This window comes from Centropristis striata, chromosome 1 (assembly GCF_030273125.1).
Source record: "Centropristis striata isolate RG_2023a ecotype Rhode Island chromosome 1, C.striata_1.0, whole genome shotgun sequence".
Classification (NCBI taxonomy): domain Eukaryota; kingdom Metazoa; phylum Chordata; class Actinopteri; order Perciformes; family Serranidae; genus Centropristis; species Centropristis striata.
In genome coordinates this window covers 28,119,796-28,144,104 of record NC_081517.1, presented here as the reverse complement: position 1 = coordinate 28,144,104, position 24,309 = coordinate 28,119,796, and the positions used below count along the sequence as shown (strand labels likewise).

Sequence of the window (24,309 nt, the reverse complement as noted above, 5' to 3'; positions counted from 1 at the left end):
GCAGCTACTGCACAGTAGATTCTACCTCGTCTTCATCTGCTTCTGACTAGTAATCCTGTGCCACTGTCTAAAACCAGGAGAGGAGGAAATAAGGTTTTAAGTCCTTGTGTTGGCTTAGAAAGCTTGACTGATGTGAGTTTTTAACATTGCTATCTGTGACTGAAGTGGTCTTCAGAACCACAGCTCTACAGTGGCTGCTGTCTCTTCCTTTGTATCTGGAGTAGGCAAGAGTGGAGTCTAATCCACAGCAAAGTGAATCTATTTGATGTCATGGCTACAGTATTATCTGCGCCTGTATTACAGCTCTCCATCTATGTATTCTTTGATTTATGTTAGGATACAAAGAAAGGTCTTCAATCATCTGAGAGAATAAATGCAAGACCCTCCAATGTACCTTTTCAGTATCTGGTAATTAGTGAATAAACAAAGACTTTTTTTCCCCACTGAAGAAACTCTTTGTTCTTACCTGCATATGGTCTCCAGCCAGCACGATGCGGGTGGTCTTGCTAGCTAGAGCAAAAGGCATGATGGTTTCACACTCCATGGCCTGGGCCGCTTCATCCAGTAGGATATGAGTGAAGAACCCTGTCATAACAGACAGTACACCAAAATCAATATACATGATAGTCCTTTAAGTACATATATGCTCAACATACACAGTTGTACTGCCCCAGAAATGCAGAGTTTATCTAAGAATACTGTTATGACAATATAATATAAAGTATGGTATGAAAAATCCGACACCACATTGTAAATATCCTAATATTTTCACATAAACCTGGAAATAATCAGAAAGTCTGAGGTTTCAGAAACATATGAAAACATAAGTAGATATGAAAAATGAAAAATAAATATTTAACATTCTGCACCATTTCTGGGTCAGCAGTAATCATTTTAGGAAATTTACTTTCTTTACATTTACTATCTTAACTTTTTTACAAAAGGTCAGATTTCCTTGAGAAATATTCCCTTTCATTAAACATGCGTTCAGATGACACTCAAGCATTGGATCTACACATTAAAGTCTTGTTTTAGTAATCAACTTGTAGCCAGTGTTCACCTGTTATTAATATGGCTGCACCTAAAGTTTCCAGCAGATCACTGCTCACTAAGGAGCAATGTCATAGTGGGGAAAAATCAGGACCAAGTGAACGTGACAGAAGTCAAATTGATATTCTAAGTTAGGTGGGGCTTGTCAGTGTTTCTTCATCTACAGAGATTCTACAATTTTGACGTTGAAGTTTCTTTCTAGGAGATATGCCCAAATTGGCCATTTATTGTGAACCAATACTGTAACTTTATTAGGACACCTCACCATAGCATTCATTGTTAGAGACTACAGAGCCTCCCATCTGTCAAAACTATGCCTTCTCTGGGCAAGTTCTATGAGGGAAATGGCATTTTGGATTCAAAACTACGGAACAAAGAACATGACAAAGATGTGACTTAATGACAAAATACTGCTTAGATGCGACTTATGTAGTGCATATTATTATGTTTCAGAAATAAATACTTTCAATATTCATATATGAAACAGTTCTAGTGAGCGCAAGTGTCAAAATGACGAATTAATTTTTTTTTTAAAAGCTATTGTTACACTGGCACATTAATGAAGAATAATTGTGCTCACCGGGAGCATTAAAACCCTGTAACTGTGCCATCCTCTCAGTCACTTTTTCTTCTCCTTCTTTTAACCAGCCCTTTGTGGACGTTTTGAAAGGGATTGAACAGTAGCCTAACCCTGATTTAAAAAGCTCAAACGGTGCGAGGCAGTACGAGGGGAGGGGATGAAACGGCATGGCAAATGAGTGCTGGAGCGGGGAGCAGAGGCAGAGAGAGGCTGAATAACAACCAGCAAACAGCCTCTGAAGCCCAAGCACAATTTCCACAGGAAAGTATATGTAGATATGAAATGTGACGGTTGAAAAATAACAAAATAAACTCAGGGACTGTCAAAAAGTAAACAAACAACAGGAACATGGGCTGGCAAGAAAAGAAGGTGGAGCAGTTTGATTTGAGGCAACGTTCACTTCTTTGTATCTGCCTTTGAAAAAATGTCTGCAAAATGTATTGATTTTTTTCTTCTTCAACTATCAAACCAGTGTTCTCTCTGAACTGTGTGTACACCTCATTGAAGGATATGCAAGCACTCTTCCTCCACTGCGTTGTTGGCGGAAAGGCATACACACTTTAACATTTTCCCATGTTTTCGTGTACTGATTAGCAGCATGTCTATAATTGGTTTGATCTGTTGGAGCTTATGAAGTGAAAAATTTCCCTTCAGAGCTTGAAAGAAATGTAGCAAACAAAATTGAAAACGACCAGTGAAAAAAGTCTCAGGAAAACCTTAAGGTGCTTAAAACACACTGGACTTAAGCATGGTTGGATTATCCAATTTCCCATTATGTAATTGTAACAGTATGATTTGTTATATAGTAAAGGCAGATTGGAAGATGTAACAGAGATGATGCTTATTCCAAAGGCGGGGTATAATATGCATACAATCATTCACATGAGTAATCTTTGGATAATAGGCATATACTTAAAATCATGTGCTTGAGTAATCTCTGAATAGTTTATGTAAAGGATGAATGAACACTCAAGCTGCACAGTTTTGTGTCGAGAGCATAGAAATGTTGGTGAGAAAATCATTTGTTTTCTATCACTGCATGGAGTATTACTTTCTTAACAATGCAGCAAAAAGGACTTGAAATCATGTAAATGCACTTCCCTTATATCACATTGTTAATTATTGAGGCCAGGAACTTTTGTTGACCCTCTATATATTGTTGTCATCAGGAGCCTACTGCATGCTGCACACTCGCTCTTTCTTCGATCCACATGAATATGTAACGGAAGAAAACACTCGCAAATGATGTACATGGGTCATTACAAATTGAAATGCTTCCCCAGGCAGGGGGGGAGAGATAAGGAGGAAGGCAGAAATGGTCTTTATGAGTGCCAAGTAGACAGAGAGGCAGACATGAAGGAACACGGTGCTTAATGTTCCACCTGGGACATCGCTCCTCGCCTTGGGGAAACTATCTCTAAACAAGAGGTCCAAATTACATTTCTGGAGCTGCTATCTGTCATTTGGCCAATATTGGTGTTTGAATTTGGGAACAACAGGGGTAAGAGAAATAGGGTGGGAGGGGATAATAAGCAGAGGTGAAAGAGATCATAGCATTGTGTTGCACAAGTGATTTGGGGGACAGATGAGGTTTTAATAATAAATGGTGGTTCCTTCACCTCACACGCCCAGTTTCTCACATTCTCCTTTTACAGTCTCTCTCTACCCTTTTCACACTATAAGAGTGACTAGTAAAATCTGTGATCTGTGAGTGCGAAAGGGTCTATACAGATGACTCTGCCCCCAAAGAGCAGGTTTGAAAGCTTTGTGGAGCTCTGTTAAAAATTCTATCACGAAATTATTTCGTCAGACTTTGACATTTTTTTTGGATGCGTTCTAGTGCCTGCCACACAATGTGAACCCATTAGGAACCAACTTAATTTCAGATAACAGCATTCCTTTATTGATCACAGTATGAGCTATAGTCTTGAACCTTTATTACCAGGCTGCAAAATCCAGTAGCCTCCAGACAGATCAATATTCACCAGAGCACCAACACACATATTGTAAAGAGGGAAAATACAGCTCATCACCTCTCATATAACTGCAAATGAGCTCATTTACAATATTTCCTCTCTAAAGGGGTTTATTTAACAAATTTTACTTCCTTGAGCTTAAGAAATTATAATTAAATGAGACATTCATTAGAGATAATTTTATTATTGTCCTGTGACGGCCAAATTACAGGGACACAGTTGATCCTGAACAGCAGTTGGCAGTATGGTAGACAAGCACACAGAGCAGCACTGCATGTCTCCCTGACAGCTGAAGTTTTTCACGAATACGGGGCTTGCCTCTTCTGTTCTTTCATCAGTTAGAGCAAAAAGAAGGCGGTTTTCAAACAATTTGATACTGATGCCTCTATATGACCTACACCACAGTGGCGATGCTTATGGAAAAACTACCAATTTTGTCCACAAGGAACGCCAATATCAACACAAAATTAAAGTTATTGAAGCTGCTTTAAAAAAAGGCAGAAAATGGAGAACTAATGTAACTATAATGTACAAGAGTTAAAGTTAAAAGTGTAAACATTGTGCCTGTATTTACTATAATAACTTGTGACTCTCTGATGAGGTGTACAAAGCCCTTTACTGTTTACTGTGTCCAATTATTTGGATGAAATTAGTAAGAAAGCGCTTTTTATAATGAGTGGATGCCAAAACGTTATTCTTTTTCAGGGGCAAACTAGCTGAAGACGTCTACCAGGACACCTCCTGTATAGGCAGTCCACCTAACTTGAATGTGCTTACTGATGGAGGACACACACCCAAATGTATATATGAGCAGGCAAAAACATTTGCGGGTCTAACTTACACAAGATCTTACACAGGCCAACCAAACCTTGCACATTTCCACATGCAAAATCTCAATATCTGGGCTGTAAAGGGAGAGAAATGTCAACAAGCCAGACATATAATAGATTTTTTTGGGGGCATCTGTGTGTTTGAGGTGGGAGATTTGTTATCGCTACTTAGTAGACTCCCTGGCTCCCAATTGCCTCGTTTCCTGGTGATTTTCATCACCGTCGAACACCGGGAGAGCTAAAGAGATAAAACGTGGGGAGAGGGCTAATGATGTAAAGTACATTAGAAACAGGCAGATGGTGTTCCCAAGCAACAGACAAAGCCCCCTCTGCTGACACATTAGAGTCGGTTATTAGCCTGCAATGACAAACTGGTTTGTTTTCCATGTCTTTTACACCACTTAAATGAGTTCCATCCCTCTAAGTGGTGGGCTCCTGCCAACACCGAATATGAGAGTCACTGGGGATGACCAAAGAACAGGAGACTGAATGCACTGAGCTGTTTCTTCCTATAGTTATAATCTGTAGAAACCATGCGTTTAAATTACATATCTCTGTCAAGGGAAAAAATCAATACATTTGAATGAAACCATTTTCATATATTGCACTTCCATATAATGGATCTATAATAAATAATACTCACTCACTATCTGTTAAGACATCTGTTGCTGAATCCTATGGTCATTATTAAGGCTATGATTGTGTTGGACTGTATTATACTAAAAGGTGTTTGTAATATTTTGTCATATCAAACAATCTCTATAAACAGATATCTTCACATGAATGCAGAATCTATAGGACAAGCTTTTGATATTGAAAGTGTACCTTTTCTGTCTGCACTCCATGTAGAATTGACCAATCACATTCAGTGTGGAGGGCAAAAAAGGGACAATGCATTGGCCAAAATGCAATCTTGAAATCAGCTATCATTCGCGAACAATTTAGCTTTTTATTATCTTGTTTTTATTTTATTTGCATGTATATGCAGAAAAGCTATCCAGTTGTAGACATTGTCTCTCAACTTTAACTCCAACCTCTCACGTCTCAAGTTGCTAAACAAGGTGCCAACTTTTTGGCATTGGGGATATATCTGCTTGTATAACTCACCGGGTTCCAAGTCAAGCTGGCAGAGGTATTGGGAGGTGCTGAGGGTGACCACCACCACACGGTGCCTGAGGATGTCCTCCCTTGTGGGCATTTGGAAAGTGATGTGTGTGCTGGAGATGAGACAGTACTGCTGGACCACTGGATGAACCGTCTTCACCCAGCGGTTCCTGAAGTATACCCTGGAGAGAAAGACAAAAGGAGAAATGTAAGGATTGAGAGACACAACCCAAGGAGGACAAAGGACTCAGTGAGTATCATACAAGATTTATAGTAAATAATTGTACAATTTTAGGATGAATTCTAAAATTGTTCATTATGCATGGCTGCACATGGCAGGAGGGAAGGTAAAGGAAGCCCTTGCCTTCTTGGGGTATTGGTCAGTCTCTTTCCACACTCTAAATGCCCTAAAAATTCACACATGGGCTGTATTCTTGTCTGAGTCCACTCATCCCAAAGGAGACGAGGGGGAGCTAAAAGAGGAGGTTGCAACAGTAATTATGGAGGAATTCACACTGGAATCCTTTGAAATCAGTCTGCCTACTCATGTGAAACAAGTCATTTGATTGCCAATATGGTCCCAAGGCTTAACAAACACACAGCTGTCATGTTAGGTCCTGGCTGGTCAAGGCAGAGACTGCTTTCCTGTCCTTTGTGACCTCTGGGGTCTCTGAAATGTGATTAAAAGTCGCTGATGCAGTGTAAGGAAGTTGTGTCTTTCACTGATTGTTCATCTTTTGCCTCCAGTTGGAGTTCTCAAAACAGGATATTTCTTGGGGTCATATCTCCAAAGCTGCTGTTGCCTGCCTGTTATTGCTGTGGGGAAAAACAGCCCAGCAAATGAACAACTTCTTTATAATGTGGATTTATGTTTCTGACTGCAGGCTATTCAATAATGCTAATCCAGTTGATGTACAGATGAGTGAGTGTCATACAGATGCTCTCCAGCTATGACGGTCTAAGCAGACAGACATGCAAGACACAGACCGAGTCCAAAGACACTGAAGACAAAAGATACAATTTAACTGAACTGGAGTTTACGTTAAATAACAGCTATTTAAGAGGCAGTATTTTGTTTTCTCATCCAAAGTATGGTATCAAATATGTTCTGACTTTAAAGAAAACTACTCTAAATACCAGAGAACGTACCAGATCCAGGGCTATAAATGACTCACAGTACACAAATTATGACTACTTTGAGGCATTAACGTGTTTAATTCCAAGATAGACCTAAAATATGCAACAAGTAATGTGTATTTTAACAGGATGTGGTAAGTGTTCATTTTTTGAGAAGTTGGGGTCTTAATGCCATTACAGAAGGTACTTTGGAAAGGTGGCTCATGTAGATTCTTGATGACTCAACTTCAGCTACCAGATGAACATAAGGACTCAAAGTGCCTGTCAAAATGTGAAAGAACGGTAGCCTGCAAATCGGACATACAGATGCAAACAAACGGACTACATATCTTAAAAAATACCGTTATACGTTTCATGTTTCCTTTAAGGCAATTGTTGTGCACATAATGCACACATACACAAAGCAGCATGTTTCTGCCCTTAGAGATATTTTCTTTTTTCAGGAAATATGCTTCCATACCTGAGAGGTGTGGCATGCGGATTGCCTGCTTCGACGTATGGATGAAGGTAGTCCTTAATGTAAAGGTCGGCTGCACTGTTGGAGTGGGTGCAGATCAGGACCCTGTACAGACAAAAGACAAACAACGTCAGATGTGAAGCATGACGAGAGATTGCTAAAGAATAGCATGTAAAGACAAAATGATCTGATTGATTAGATACCACTAGTGGCAAGTGCGTACATCTTGTTTATTATGGCTGAACTGACCCTTTAACCTGCCTTTATGTCTTAGTTCCCTTCAATTTGTATGACAGAATAGAAAAAGTTTTTTCTGACATCACCAGAGGCAAAGCAAGTGAAAGACCATAATCCCATTTATGCATTTTCTTGTGCTAAAAGCTTTGGATCAAATATTAATCTCTAATTGTACTGATCAAAACATATTTACAAAAACAGCTGCTCAAGAAGCTATAAAATATACAATACAGACATACTCACTGTGCAAACATGCTATAAAAAATAAAATTTTAAGCAGTAAGGAAACAAAAATTATCTTTATGCAATGGGTACTTTAAGCTTAAAAGTAATTACAGCAAAGCCAGTTTTGTACTGATAGGTAAACGTAGGAGAAACACCATAGTGACTGATGTACAGAGAAGGCTTTGAGCATTGAACATGTGCAATAACATTTGCCTGACTGCAATATATACAACATCTCCACAATTTAAAATTATGATGAGCAGGCAGCAGTAGTCCAGAGGGGTCACTTCCACTTGTCTTGGCTTTTAACATATCTATAATTCATCCTAAAGATAGAATATTAAATGCTTCCGAAGTGAAATGAGGAATTAATATTACATTGCTACACACTGTTTTTCCTTTTACATCACATATATACAGCACTGTCTTCCTTATTCAAACTGAAAATGTTATCTGCTGTTCAAGGGACACTGTCCGAGGAACTGCATTCATTTTTCATTAAGACCAGGGAACCATTTCTGTGCTTGTGCTAAATCGCTTCGCTTCTAACACCAGAAATTGCAGATTTTCCTGTGGGTCTCTGCACACAGTGAGGGAGCTAACTAATGATGAAAAATGATAATGGTAGAAAATGTTGTTTTATTGTTACACAACACTGTGTGGCCCACTGAAGTGACATAACTTGATTCATCAGATTATGGTTTTCATGGAAAGGCATTCCTAGGAAATGCCTTCATAATCAAACTAACCACCGCAAATGACACAAATTCATGCAAATGACCAGCACTCTTTGTCCTCAAGTGATGACACATGCACAATCCTAAGTGTGCACACCCACACAGCAGAAAACACACAGTTTGACACTTCAGTGTTTCCTTGAACTTTTAATGTCAAAACCCAAGGCTGCCACTGCCCTCAAGCTACAAATGAGCGACTGCACAGCCCAGCATCCCCCTGCCGCCTCGATCATGCCCTCCAACTGACCTCTCTCGCCATCTGAAGCTTTTATGACTGACGCCAATTTTATGCACATTCACACCTGTCCACATCTACATTCCCCTCTCCTTCCCTAAAAACACACATCACTCGATAGCACCTATAATTTCACAGGGACTGTGCAAGTTCAAAGAGGAGAAGCTTGTGAAAGCCAGTTTGTTGATCGATTCCCAACATGGTGTAAAGGCTGTTTAATATATGGGCAAACAAATAATACTGTTTTACTCAAATTTAAAACATGCAAGGTTGTGACACTTTTCAATGTGGTATATTATTAATAAATGGCTTATATATTGTTTATTTTGTTGTATTTTTTACAATCAGGGTACACTCAATTTTTACAATCATCTCCTTTTTTTATTTATTTCTTAATAAAAAAAATCAATGTAATGGAAGAATTCAGATATAATTAGCATTTGGAGCTGTAAAGGTAGGTAAAAATTGTAAAAGAGCCACAAATGTTGTGCTTGATGCCAACAGAGGTGAAAAAAAAAATTACACAATAGATGTCGCAGCAGCAAACAAGGAAAAAAAAAACAGACCTGCTGTGGTCCTGGCGGAGGATGTGCTTGACAGCCTGTGCCAGGGTGAAGGTCTTGCCGGTGCCGTAGGGCCCAATGATGAGGATTGGGGGCAGGGAAATTGAGACGGGTGTGGTGATGGCCAGGATGGCCTCTTTCTGCTTGGCATTCAGACGGGGATCCAGCTGCTCGTCCCATTGCCTGAAGGCGGAGGGTGGATAGGGAAATTATTAAAGGAATTAAAAGATCAACTTTAACTGACATTACAGAATTATGTCTTCTTTGCTTAAAAACGACAACTTTTAGACCAAAAAACATATAGATAAAAAAATATTGCCTCATAAACAAGTTACATCTTTGAAAATGCAAAGAAACATTCTGTTAATATAATTAACCTCAGTGGGACAGAGATCAAGTGAAAAAGAAAAGCATGCACACACATACAGACTCAAAAGATTGTATCATCGGGGAGAAGGTGTGGTGGGTGGGGTGTTTGGGAATACGATGTGGGTGGATGGAATAGGAGAGAGGGAAGCAGCAAAGATGTGAAAAAAATGTTGGGGTGGAAGGAAGTGCAGGAAAGATGAGCAGAGAGGCTGATACAGAATGAAACAGTAGGGCTAGAAAATGGGTAAGAAGGGAGGGAGTCTGAACAAAAGTGATACTATTCAGTCAGTCCCTGAGCATGTGCATTCTGCTCTGTAGTCTGGTAAATCAGAAACAAATAAATAAAGGCAACATCTCTACACTATAAACATATAAGTTGTGCATACATATAGCAGCTTGTACTTTGATGGACTGTCTTAAATTTGTAGAAATATTACTTTTTTGCATGACACAGTCATTGAAAAAATTATTAGACCATTGTTTTCTTTAATTTCTTGCTTTAATTTTAATTACAACAGTACGTTTCATTTTTATGCCTGGTACAACTAAAGGTACATTTGTTTGGACCTTTAGTTGTACCAGGCATTAAAATGAACAATTAATGGAAGAAAACAAGGGTGGTCTAATATTTTTTTCCATATCTGTATATGTGATTGTTCCGTCATACAGTTGACTCAAATGTACATTATGAAAAAAAGTTACACATGCTGATGTGAATGTAGAACAGGTCAACTTGATAATGTGAAAGTTTAACTGTCGGTGAGCTGAGTTTCACAATTACGTGTTTACATGCAACAAACTTCTGCTTTTGTTTTTTAACAAAACATCCACGACCATTTCAACATGAATCTGCAACACCCTTTCCACCACAAGAGTAGAAAGTGGCAGCAATGAACAGATAAAAAATACTGTGAAGAGGAGCAGTGGGTGTATGTTGAATTTAAACAAAACAGATGGGTAGAAGAGAGGGATGCACACATATGTGATGTTGGATACATACTTGTGAAAGTATGAGGTATTGTGCATGTAGCATGTGTGGGTGTATGTGCATTCCTGCATTTGTCTCCTAGCATCAATGTCCTCATTATAAAGACTGCATCCTCTAAAGCTGTGAATCCAGCAACACCAACTGATTGAGCTCCAACTGAGACATAGTTGGAAGGCTGAAAGGTAGCTCAGAGTGTGTGTGTGTGTGTGTGTGTGTGTGTTTGTCTGTAACAGAGGTGGATAGATGAGATCAAGGGGTACAGTTAGAGCGACAAAAACTCCTTTATGCCAAATATACTTTCTTCACAAATACAATCATAGGTAACATAAGCAAATCAACTTTCTTTTTACTCAAGATCATGTACGGTGTTTTGGCATCCAAACTAAGAAATAAAAACAGCAGCAGCTTTCAACAGGCCTGTCATGATAACTACATTTATATTGTCCCAGAAATAATTGCGATAAAATATTGTTGTCATTTTAAGACAATTTAATGCCACAGGTATAATTATAATAGCAAAATAATGCAAGTACCGTACACAGAACAATTAACTTTTCCTGTCTGTGTTTGTGTGGACGAGCTGTCTGAGATCCGCCCACAGAGAAAGTCCAATACAGAAAGCAGACCGGAGGAAAGACGCAGCGTGATCAGAAATGACAGCTAAATGTGCCTCAGCGTAGTTTTCTTTTCTGTTGACTTGGCTTAGGTGTTGCACCCAAGTCTCATAATGCTGAGGAAAACCCTTCTGTTATGAAGGCATAATGTTGGTGACATTCTTATATAAACAAACATGCATGTAAACAAAACAAGCGACATCAAACCATATATGGACATGGCCTTGATAACTTTTGTAGACCTTGGTAATTCAATATTATTGTGACAGGCTTGGCTGAGACAATACAGCAACCTGATCATTAGAGAAGCTAACACCCAGGTGTTTCTCATTTGATAATGTATCATTTACAGCAAACATGACATTTTGTTTACCTTAACATGACTAATTAGAACACCTTGATTGTCTATCACTAAAAGTGGATAAGTGGATGGATCAAGTGTGGCTGATTTGCATGCATATGTGAGCCTATTTACAAATGTTGCCACCATACAGATTACTGGTATAAAAAAAAGTGGCTTGTTGTCTTATAATTAAATCTTAAGACCAATTTCAATGGTCACAACCCTCTAGGGCTTTTAATCATAGCAAAAAACAACCATTAAACATTTGTAGAGTTTGGAAAGAGAATTTCAAATTATCTTATTTCTCTGACTTGTAAAAATGTAAGGCCAACTGTCAAAACCAAAGATTATTAGTATCAACCTGACACCAATAAACTCTTAGGTCTAAACATCATCATCTTAACTATTAATGTGAAAGACATTAAAACAAAACAATTACTGATGTTTACAAGATGTTTTTATGTACTGCTATGGGCACAAATCACAGAACAAAGATGCAATGCCAGAGTGTGCGTTTATATTGAAACATACAGCTTGACGGCACCACCACTTTGGGTGTATTCTCCTTAACGATGAGGTTAAACTTAAACTGCAGCTAAATTCCCTCCTTGGCCCACATTTAATGAAACATCCTCAGTTGAACAAATTCCAATTAAAACAAAAGTCTACATCAATCACATTCTGGAGACTAGATAAAGCAGCAGCCTTGAAAATCACATGGGATTACATTGGCTCTAGTCAATAAAGATTACTGCCTCACTCCCCTCACCTGTCCCACTTTGGAGAGAGATATCTAAAGCTGCAGGGAGCTGCCAGTATTTCAGAATGGCCGCCAAGTCAGCAATGCGAGGGATATTTGGTCAACTCTCAGATTGATGTGGTGTCCCCTCTGTCAGGGTATTTGTCAGGCTAATGTGATGTGCAGGTATTAAAGGAGTTTCTCTATAATAACTGTTTAGGATTAGCAGAATTTTCTATGCATGAATGTGCGTACAAGCTGTGTGCAAACATCTTCCCTCCTGTTAAATATTATAAATGAAGGTTGTTGATTGACAGATACCTGATATTTAGTAAAGTCTAGACAGTTTGTCTCTAACATGAAAGAAGATTCACTTTCCACACAGCAATATGAAACTGTCTGTGTGTGTGTAAAGGGAAAATTCATTTTACTTGAATTAATTAATTTGTTTATTTGTTTTGACTTTTTTTATTTCTTTTTATTTTTTATTATTTATTTCAATGCAGTAATTTCTCCCAAAGTTCCCATTCAATCAAAAGAGTAAGACATTATCCTCGCCGGAGATGAAAACCATAATCAGAATAGAATATTGATGGCTGCCTTTAATGTGAAACTATTTTTTTCATCAGCCCTCAGCAGTAAAATGTGTGTGTGATGGTGTAAATGGTGGAATACACACCTGTTAGGGCTCCAGGGGATGGTGGGGACAAGGCCAATGTCCGGGAAAAGGATGGTATTATCTTTGATGCGATCCAGGGCATAGTGCATCTCACAGAGTGGCAGTCTGTTCAGCTGGAACTGGAGCTCCACCTGACATAGAGGCATTACCCACAGTTTAGTAAGTAGCCAATACAAACAACTCACCAATACCCATCTACAAACCATGCATACCATCTTATAAGCAATACAATCTAATTTGATCAAATACAATAGCCCTGAAACAAAAGGTTTTTTGTTACAGTTAAATCGTTTTGGGTAAAATGGGAATAAGGGCTGCAAACTAAGATTATTTTCATTGTCGATTAAACTCCAAATTTGTTCTTCTGAGTCAATAAAATGTCATTAAATAGCTAAAAATATTTATCCTGGTTTTCAAGTCTAAGCTGATGTCATTGAATGTCTTGTTTTGTTGGTTCCTGCAAAGACATTTAGTTAAATTTGAAAGAAAAAAGAGAAAAGCAAGAAATCTCCATTTTGAGAGGCTGAGAACAATATTTCTATGTGAATATATTTCTTATGTTTTGCTAATTTAAATTGCATGGTTTAAACTTTGAATTGATTGTTTCTAACCTTGTATTGTGTTGTTTCTCTGTACAGCACCTTGAACATCACTTTGTGTTTGACAAGTGCTATATAAATAGAGCTGTCTTGCCTTGCGTTAAAAAGACATACATGCATGTCTCCTTCTGCCAGTATAACAGAAATCAAGGTGAATCTTCAAAAAAAGATTAAGTGCAACGATTGCCATGTTGAGCAGGGGCTTTCAAGTGCTTCAGGAGCTTTTGACTAATATCATCCACAAAAAGGTTGATGTCAACATCAGCTATGGAGAGCGGGCGGGGTAGTAACACCTGCAGCACCCTCAACAAATCGTCTGTTGCACAATGCTGTGTCATGTTTAGTTAACAATGGCCTTGGCATTGTTGTATTATTTTTACCTTGTTGTCTTGGGAAGCCTTAGTGCATTTACATTTCTATTTAATTCCTTTTACCAGTTCTAGGAAATCACTAAGATTTTGTTTCCACTGCTGGAAACAAAAGCCTCGCCATCATACAAACAGAGACAGGCTCTTAACAGGCATATTGTAAAGAATGCAATGCCTTGAGGATGGGAGTGTTAAAATCAGAAGGAGAGAGAAAAAAATAAATGAGATAAAAAGCATGAAGACAGTAAGTAAGGGAGAAAGTAGGGTGGAAAGACAAAACAAGAAAGTGAAATTAACAACAAATACAAGAGCAGGAAAGTCTGAGATATGCAAGAGCCAGAAGAGCACAAGGGGATAGGGAAATTAAATTGTAGCACGTAAGCAGGCAGGAGCAGTGTTTGCAGAAGAATAAGAAGATTATGCTCCCACAGTGATAGGATGAGGGTTGTTTTGATAACTGTTAACACATTCAGGCTGGAGGGGAGAAAAATATCAAGCTGAGGCAGCTGAAGGTAGAGTCATTCAATAAAGGGAGATTTCTCAGAACCAGAGGCACAAAACAGTGTAGTCAATGTTAACACAGACGCAGTAGAACACAGGTTTTCCTGGAAAGATGGTTCTTCTGTCTGGTAACCTTTTCCTTAAATGCTAATGAAAAGGTGAAACTGTATTCCTCAAAGGTTTTTTTTGAGGCAAAAACATTGAGGTTGAAAGAATTGTGAACTGGATGCTAAATTAAATTTCTTTGGGTCTACAAAACATTGCAAGAAATCATTCACCTTCCCTTTCCACTGCTATCAATTGACAACTCTAATTTAATATCCTGTCATGAAAACAGGACAGGGGCGTCTGCATAAGATAGAAGTATCTAATGTCCCTTGGTCCAGAGCATACCTGTAATTCTCTGTCAGGCAGTAGCCCCAGCTCCTCGCAGCAGTCCTTGCAGATCCTCAGGAAGATGTAGTCCTTGGTCTTCTCTTCAATGACCGCCTCATAAACACGCTCTTTGACCCCAGGAGGCGGATGGCTGCTGAACCCCTCACGGCCCAACGGCAGCAGCAGGACTGAATTTACCTTTGTCATCACTAGCCGTCCAGCCAATGTGTCCTGAGGTAAGAAAACACCAAATACTGTTCATGAGAGATGAACACCTTAGGGCTCCAAGTGCCACCGCTAAGTAGTAACAGTGCTTAAGTGTGAAAAGGCATAAACCAATTTTGTTTATTGCAAGTTTATTGCAATTGCCAAATCAACCAATCCAGTTACCTCAGAAAGTGTTTCAGTGAGTTTGAAGCGTGCAAAGAGCTGCCCGTTCTGGGCATACTTGGCTCCAACAGAAATGCCTGTCAGCATGAAGCTGGTGACGAGCTGGAGACTCACTTTGATGTTAAACCTGGGGGGACAAACATAGACACTTGGTTATGCTGTTTCAGACCTCTAGCTTGAGCTTATAAATCAATGTAAAAAAAAATAGAGTAAAAAAAACAGTCACGATTAAGTTTTGTAGTACATGTTCTCTTAAGTAAGGCTGTATCAGAGTTACTTTTATATCTTCAAAGATTCTCTTCGGGTTTTTGAATGAAACTTTGAGTGTCTGTCTTCATATTTTCTGACTGACGAACCTTTATTATCAACTGTAGCAACTGGAATTAAGCCGGCACAAACCCTTGTCAGAAACAATCCCATGGAGCAAACAGTGGACTCAAATTGTACAAATAAGATCATACTAAAATATTAGTGTTGCCAGATCTTTAACTGCAACTGTGAAGAAATACTGTTCTTTGATAGAAACATGTGCATAAAAGGCTGAGCAGAGATGTCATTTTACAAAGCCTTACAAATTCTTCAAAATGTAAAGTGGCGTAAACAAAACAGTGTACCTAAAAAGGTGCCGAATTAGTTTGAAGAAACTAATTCCTTGGAAGAAAAACAACCATTAGCACAAAGCGCGGAAAACGGAAGCACTTTTGGTTTCTTCCAGCTGCAGATTGTATTACATTGCCTCTCTGGTCTCTGTTGGATTTGAAGTGACGAAATAGGAAGCAATATTGGTGATGAACTCTGATGGATGATTGACATACGCAGATAACTTAAACACATTCTGTATCTGCAAACCAGTGGTGTTTCACAACCAAATGGACTCTTGATGTTTCTTGATATGGCTTTGTGGCGACGTATATAATCAGGTGATGACTATTCTGCCCGACAAAGCCTAACTGCAGTAACTACGCAAGAGGTAAAACTGAAAAAAAAACTGCTTTAACTTTTTTTAACTAGGCAGCCAAATTGGTAATAGGTAGGTAAGTGATATGACACGTATTTCTACATGTATTGATGATGCAATTGTTCATGCTCAAAAATCATGACAATTTATTTGACCATTGACCCCAAAAATGTAATTACTGTACTCTTGTTTTGCATTACTGTAAAAGGTTCCAATAGTGATGCACAGAGTGCAGTAACTTCAATGTTGTTGTCTTCTTTCAGCTTTTATATTTCATTTTCAGTGATTAAACACTTTCTAATTGATTTTGTTATGTAGTGTATTTAAAAGTGACTTACAATAAAGTAGTGTGATTTTTTAGTCTTAATATAATTTTATCACACAATTTACTTTTACTTAATCACTATCTAGATAATAATTCCCCTATCAAATTAACTTATAATTTCTAATATTTTTGTCACTATTCAACACAATGAAGAAACACAAGGCTACACTGCTTTTGTTTTATGTTTAAATGTATTATATATATATATATATATATATATATATATGGTCAGTGCAATTACTGTAGTCTGCTTTGGTTTTTTTTGTTGGATTTTGTAGTTAATGCAATTTTTAAATCATTATTTCTCTGAAATAAAGGAAAATTGAAATGTAAAACTTTGCCACATGATAAAACAGACATCGAGGAGTTCATTTTTAGTTATAACTCAGTTTTGACCAAAAATGTAGTTACTGCAGTTAGGCTTTGTAGTACTGACCTCCTGATGCACAATCTTATCAAGCAGGAAACATTTTATAAGATTATTCTGAGATCTATTCAATATTTTAAGTTATATGTTGCATTAAAAGGACTAAAGCAAGCTCTTAACATCTGTGGGATCCCCTCCATGGCGCAGATCCCATGGAGAGAATCCACACTACACATGGGAATGGGTGGTTTAATAGGCAGAGATTATTCATATGCACATTGTAAATGCAGTACATTGAAAGTACATTTCATACTGCAGGAAGGTTTAATACCAAATCAAATGACACCGAGTCATGAGAACGGATCAAACTAAGAACAAAGATGAAAGCTGAGACATTTAAAGTGGTGGGGGAGGGTTCACTGTACTGATATCACTGAATGGGGGATCAAGCATTTGAAGCACACATCACACTCAGTTAAACCAGTGGGGCAGCAGGTAAGGAATTAATGAAAAAAATCAGTGTCAATTAATGAGGAATAAAACACTATTTTCCTCAATTGCCAGGATCAACTTAGACACATGTTAATAAAGGGCACTGTAACTGTGAGTCTGTGTGAGATACATACTCTCTCTTTCACACTCAAATCACAATGAAGGTTGAGTCTGACACCTTGTGGCGGGTTGATATCTCATAACAAAATATTTTCACAAATCAACCTCGGACAAGGTCCATATTGATACATGTATTCAATCATTGGCTTTGAATTCCAAGTATTCAGATTGCAAATAATTAAGGAATAAATTAAAAAATATTATTATATAATACATTTATAAAAAATTAAACAGGATCAAAACCACCACCAACTGTGTAGTAGTTGTCGTGTCAAGTAAGGCCAGACAAAGACAACTAACTGCATTCTTGAGAGTAACGTCTGTTATTTGTAGCTACAATACTGACCATACAAGAGGCCCATTATGTAGACTGGTCTGACTGGTGACTGAAGTGTTTTCTCTGCAGTTTTGTTTTTTAAAGGATACACCATTGCATTCAGATTCTTAAAGCTTCAGAAAGAAGCTATTGAATTTGAGAATTTTTGTCATCCTGTAATACATTTAACACGTTTATATGTTTTAATATTTGGTATATTTTCTGCATATTTCCATTTTTCGCTGATGCGATGAAAATGTCGTTTTCCAAAGTGTATTTCAGTAAATGTACTAAATTGTTAGTAGCTTGCATTAGTTCTTACTGTCAACACCTTGAACACATCACAGCTTTAGTTCTATGGTTAACAGTAAAATTATTTTAAAAAAACTTTGAAAAACTTTCCTGCTAATCACAGATTGTTACAGATTGTTACAAGCTTACATGTAGTTTCATATCATGGTCTTATTTTGATTATATATTGTTTGTAGATATCTAAATCTCAAATGTTCAGTGTTGTTCAGACTTTTTATTGACAGTCATGGAAAATCTATTTTACTATCCCAGTAGAAATAAACCATGGAAACCTTAATACTTACTTGCTAACTTCCTTGTATTGTGCAATCTCTTCTATGTAGAGCAGGTCATGCAGTCGGGCCTGGTAGTTGTCTTTGGTCAGAGTCTTGTCCAGGACTGACTGTGTGAAGAGCTGGTCGGCCGACAGAGGGATCTGATAGCGTGAAAGGAGGCCGCGCTCCAGTTCTGCCATTGTTTCATTCGGACAGAATTCTACAATGGTCTTACAGGAGGAATCCCAGCGCTTTGCAGTGATCAAGAGCTGCTGCCTGGCTGCCATCAGGTGTTCCAGATCTGTGAACAAAGGATATATAGAATTTTTATTGTCCTCAGGGGAGATATTTGTTTCCACAGAGTGTGCATTATGTGTGCATCCTAATCCAAACTACTTTTACATAGTAAAGGACAAGAGGATGTTTACACTTTTTACTGCAAGTGCAACATTTAAGCAGTTGCAATACACATAAAATACAACAACAATTCCAAAAAACTTGGCACAATGTGTAAAACTTAAATAAAATGAACGAGTGTACCTTATATATTTACAAAAAAACAAAGTTTCCCAGTTTGACCATTAGAAATCTTGTTTTCGTAATGTATTCAATTGAATGTTTTAAATCATTGCATTCTTTTTTTTATGACATTTTTTATAATACTTTTCAGAATCTGGGTTGTAAGCAATTTCCTATCATTAGATATTTAAACTTAAAACACTAAACATGCAAAAGGTTTAAGTATCCAGAGATACAACTTGACACTGATGTAAATCCGTGTTTGATACACGGCGCAAAGGATGCCTAAATAGATAACAGTCATGTAACTCCTTTCAAAGAGTGGAGATGACCGTCTGGTTTTAAGCGTACCTTCAATAGAGGCAGCATCCACCATGATCCGCTGCATCAGCACAGGTTCTGAGCCGAAGTCAAAAACAACGGTTTGGCGAAAGGTACCAAAGATTTCTGTGCTGAAGCCCACTGCTACCTTGTAGACACAGTGGTCCAGGCCATTGTCTGCTGCCACTGTCAGAAGAGCAAAGTTAGTGTAAATACATTAAAACCTGCATCTATTGCAGACAAAACAAAGGAGAGATGTAACTTTAACATTATAGAAAAACAAGGAACGACAAGATGGAATTCGACTAGATTCAAGTTAAAAACTCCAGTGCTGTAAAACTGGGTCAATGATCATTGAACACAAATGCACCATCTTGTCAGGGACCTGTGGCTTCACTGAACAAGACATACCTCCTGTTTCCTCTCCTGGAGTCCACTCTTGGCAGCCTTTGGGTAGGGCTTGCAGCCGCTCCCCAGCTGACACACCTGTGATGAAGAAGTGTGGTCGGTGGGCATCGTAGAGCAGTGCGATGCGGTACAGCTTTCTAGCCGGCTAATGAAGGAGACAGAGAGGGGAAGATAATCAAAACATTCATATGATAATCAAAAGATGATTAGGACCAACCAGCACTGGCAGGTGTGCAGTGCAGAATTATTATCTTATTTGTCATCGTTGTGCTGACAAATAATCTGGTTAGACAAAGAAAACATTTGCATATGTGCAGGCTTGGTATTCAACATTTCATCCTACCTTGCACAACAAAGAGAAGGTCCAGGAGTGGGAGGACTTTTTGGAGGTGACAGTAACAGAGAGGCTGGAGCTGGTTTCTACATTCACTCCATCTAGGTAGTCACTTAGCTAGGAAAAAAACACACACATGGTAAGAAAGAAGTATAAATGGATGCAACCTACGTTTTATAAAGGCTTATGAATTTTCTCTTTAAATATGACGGCTACAGTGTCAATATATGATTTTTGACACTTGATTCTGTCAGTTTGTCTGGTCAACAGAGATTGCCCTGACGGGGATATAAACAGTTTGCTCCAGCTGCGCTAATATGGTATAGTAAAATTCTGGTGTTTCATTATTCTAAGTAACAAAATGATAATACGTGAACAGTGAAAAATAACAGGGCATAACCTCAAGATGAGAGCACATCAACATTCAAACTAGTATATTAAAAAATACAACTCAGCCATGGTTGTCAATGTTGTGTGTGTACAAAAGCTTTTTGCTGGGTTGTACAATGTTTTTGGTACTAGACTCACTTAGATGAAGGTGAAGAGGGTATGTAAGTTTAGAGAGGCTTTTAATAAAATCACAACATTACCATCCACGTTTGTGTTTGGGTGGCCTGTCTAGGAAGTGAATCATCGTCTTGACATTGTAATTTGTCTGTTTTCTATCTATTAAGACACTTGAGGTTGAATGCACTCACCACTTTCTCTGGGGAGAGGGAATTCATCCACTTCTCTATCAGAGTCTCCATGTAGTTCTCTGTGAAGTGTTTGCTCTCCTGCTGCTGTTTGAGGCGGATGAGGCGTGACGCATAGCGCTTCTGCCACTCCATCAGCTCCTCCTGAGAGTGGGCAGACGTACACTGGGCCCCATAGCGGCACAGGCCCTGCTCCAAGTACCTACAAAAGAGACAAACTGTGTGCTGAATTGGTGCTACAACATGTTGGCAAATATTCAATTAGACTGCACGGAAAACTATCTGTGACAATTTCAACCAATTGTTTGACATCATGAAATTACCAAGAATACCAATACAATGTTAAAGCTAACCCAGTGTGAGAATTTCCTACATTTCTTTGTTTCATATTATTTTAAATTATTATAAATGCACAAACATTCAGAAACAAACAAAACAGCAATATGAAAATATGTTAAGTACACTTGTGGCAGGTATTTGTCTTTTTTTTCTTTTATTGAACAAACTTTGGTGAATAAAAATAGGAAATAATATATATTTTTTTTTTCATAGCAACACATTTAGATAGCATTTTATATAGCATCTGCACACTCAAACAATAATAATAATAATAATAATATAATAAACAAATTTGTGCCAATATCAAGTACCTTTCATTTTTTGTGTTTTTAATAAACACAAAAATGCCATGTGTGGAAATGACCAACTAGTTTGCATTACCTTTTACAGAGGGTGTACTCCTCACTGCTGGTGACTCCTCTGGGAGGAGGCCGGAACTGCCAGCCATCTTGGACCTCTGTAGAAACACACAGCCAAGTGGTCAAATGATATGAAGCCAAAGCCTTCATAAAATGAGCTTCAGCCAGCTTGTAACCTGTTTAAAATGTGCTGCTACGCTGCCAGCTGGCTAAGCAAACTCTTTCTTAACATGAATCATATCAATTGTAGTTCAATAAATTTTTTGTATCAAGGAAATGATCAGTCCCATGTTTCAAATTGAGGGAAAGTATTATAAGCGAATTATGCTTCAGATTTGCTTACCTTCCTCCTGGTCATCTGTGTATTCTGGTGCCATCTCTCTATTTATAGCCTGACAGAGACAAAGATGGGACAGGGTGGTTGGATGTGGGGACAGAAAGATCATTACTATTATGTGAACTACTAACATAGCCATACAAGCAGTTGGACCACTGGACCTATTACAGACAAGTGAGTAATAAATCCACAACAGCTACAAGCTAGGCAGAGGAGCACAAAATAATTAAGTTAGCGTTGGAATCAGGCCATTAGTCATCTTCATGACTCTCGCCTGCAAGCAATAAACCATCATCTGTAAAACCAGCAAGCTCCAAAAGACATGAACAAAAGGATGAGAGAAAGTGTAACAGTTTGCAGCCCTGCAAACAGAGATGCTTACCTCGATTTCTGAGAACAGCATTTTTAATCTGGTAAGATCTTTTGCGACAATGCCATTCTGTGAAAGAAAATGATTTTCATCAGTGCGTTTTGTAAATGTTTATGATAACTTTAAAACCTTCCCCATCCAAATATTTAAAAGCTGCATGACACAAGTATGAATATCTTCAGCTCCAAACGGCAGTAAAAGATGTCAACTGAAAAGTCTATCTGCTACGCTACAAAGAATGCATGAGGGAAAGAAGTGTCAAAAACTTCACTAACCTCATGCATTAACTAGATGAAGTGCTTACAGTTTATATATTGCTCTTGCAATTTGTCACCTCAGTGGGTGGATTTCCTGCCTGTAAATGTACCTGACAGCAGAATCTTCAGGGCTCAGTGGTGATCAGTATGGCTTTTATTGCAGATGCATTTCATGACTCAAACTTTATACAGGTGTTTTTCCCCTCAAAGACCAAGGCTTTAATGAAAAACAAGTTGAAATAAGGATGTTCATTTGTCTTCCCACACTTCTGATGGGCAGATCTGTATGATGCGCCAATAAAGCATTCAAAGATGCGGTGTAGGCATATCGAAAGGGAAAGAATCCTGGTCTTAATGTAGATATCGACTTCAAGTTTTCTGTTAATATTTTAATTCTTTTCTCCATTTAGGCTTCCTAATTATTTTCCAGCCTATTTTAAAACCTGTGTGGGTGCCTATTTTCCAATTATGAGGTATAAAAAAATCTCTTTCATCTTATCTCATGTTATTTTGTGTTTTCATTATATCCTATTAGTTTCACCTGGCATGTCATTATCTGGGTAATATGACTGCCTCCCATTGGCTCCCACTACTATAAAAGGTGTGGCCACTACAGTAATGGCTTTTTAATATTTCCCACCTTGTGTACAAAAAATAAATAAAAAAAGGTCGCTCATTTATTGAATGAGATCCCTGACAAAACAGCTGCTGATGGCTGGCTACATCCTAATAGCTGTGTATCAAATGACAACACACTTGTATGACAATCCATTGGGCAGCTGAAATCTAAAGTGTGGAGTGTTACATAGGGTCAAGACGAAGTGGCAAACAAATAAGAAAAGAAGAGTTTTTGCCTTCTCTGGTGTCCCTATTCTGACTCTCAAATAGTTCCACAACTTTTCCAACACGAAGAAAGGGACGAACATTAAAAATTGTAGGCCTAAAATGATGTGTGAAACAGTGGGAGTAAAAAGAGGGGCAGAGCCAAAGGAGGAAAGATAATCAGCCTAAGCTGTGTCAAAATAACGTCTGTTTCTGACAGACAGAGACAGAAAGAGAGACCTGCCGGGTAAACAGGACTGTCCCACTTGCATAAAGTGTTGGATGACCTTGGGGCCAAGCTCAACCTTTGAATGCATGCTTGTGTCTGTGTGTCTGTGTTGCATTGGGCAGGAAGTGGTTGCAAACAGGAGAAGAGTGTAGCCGGGGGAGGCACCTTGGCAGTAAAATGCATGTTGATGTATGAAGACAGCGGTCAGGATAAGGGAGGGAGAAGTCAGAGAAGAGAAAAAGCGGAAACATATAAAAACTGACCTTCTGACACGGTTATAGGTCGGCCACTACACCTCATTTCACCTTAAACTCTTGTTTTCATGTGGCCCTTTTTTTTTTTTTGAAGCCATTGCAGAATAACTGAACAATACTAAAACTTACTCCTTGACAACCTTGACAACCATAACTATCACATTCATCAAGCACACTGTGTCTGATATCATTGTTACATCACTGTGAAAGTCAGTCATGCACAGTAACATTCAATAGTTTAACCCTTCCCATGCCCTTAAAAGGTTCATTGAGGCGTCACCTCTTTTTAGGAATAGAAATGTGACCTCAACAGATGCATTTTTGGAGCCTTAAATGCACTTTGGCATTACATTCTAGTTACATGAATGCACAGGCTGGCTGTCTGTATGAATATATCATATACATTGTCCATTAATCATACCATTGGCTCTCCATACAAGGCTTTAGAGAGGATGCTGGCCACCTCCTGCAGGCTGCCGTCCAACAGCATGGAGCGCAAGCTGGCCTGTAGCGAACCATCTCCCCTGGCAATCTCCTCTGCCAGGACTAGGACAGGATGAAGAATACACAGGGCACAGGTAGGAAGAGAATGAATTTAGTACATTCAATTATGCTTCTTCCAATTTATGTCATAAATCTGCTCTCTCTAAAACTGTATTCATGAAGCAATGACACTGACCCAGAAGGTCTCTAGATAAGCCCAAAATTCAGATTTATTCTGCTTTAACTGAGACCCAAGCATATAAGAACTTGTTTCTTCTCTGACCCTGGCAGACATACACACACTTTGTCTGCCACTAGGTAAAAAACTCCCTACTGTATACA

General features: G+C 38.4%; 1 protein-coding gene across 1 annotated transcript in view; it reads right to left on the bottom strand.

Annotated features, from left to right (window-relative positions):
• helz (helicase with zinc finger) overlaps nt 1-24,309 on the bottom strand; it is a 59,865-nt gene that overhangs the window by 26,463 nt on the left and 9,093 nt on the right. Inside the window, exons 4-19 of the mRNA XM_059337246.1 lie at nt 23,906-24,030; nt 21,935-21,991; nt 21,559-21,607; nt 21,238-21,313; nt 20,521-20,719; nt 19,832-19,939; nt 19,492-19,633; nt 19,111-19,266; nt 18,271-18,541; nt 15,097-15,223; nt 14,725-14,937; nt 12,864-12,994; nt 9,135-9,314; nt 7,138-7,239; nt 5,544-5,722; nt 467-585 (exon numbers count right to left, since the gene is read on the bottom strand). Of these exons, the coding sequence (XP_059193229.1) occupies nt 467-585; nt 5,544-5,722; nt 7,138-7,239; nt 9,135-9,314; nt 12,864-12,994; nt 14,725-14,937; nt 15,097-15,223; nt 18,271-18,541; nt 19,111-19,266; nt 19,492-19,633; nt 19,832-19,939; nt 20,521-20,719; nt 21,238-21,313; nt 21,559-21,607; nt 21,935-21,991; nt 23,906-24,030 (2,234 nt within the window). The remainder of the gene's footprint in view (nt 1-466; nt 586-5,543; nt 5,723-7,137; nt 7,240-9,134; nt 9,315-12,863; nt 12,995-14,724; nt 14,938-15,096; nt 15,224-18,270; nt 18,542-19,110; nt 19,267-19,491; nt 19,634-19,831; nt 19,940-20,520; nt 20,720-21,237; nt 21,314-21,558; nt 21,608-21,934; nt 21,992-23,905; nt 24,031-24,309) is intronic.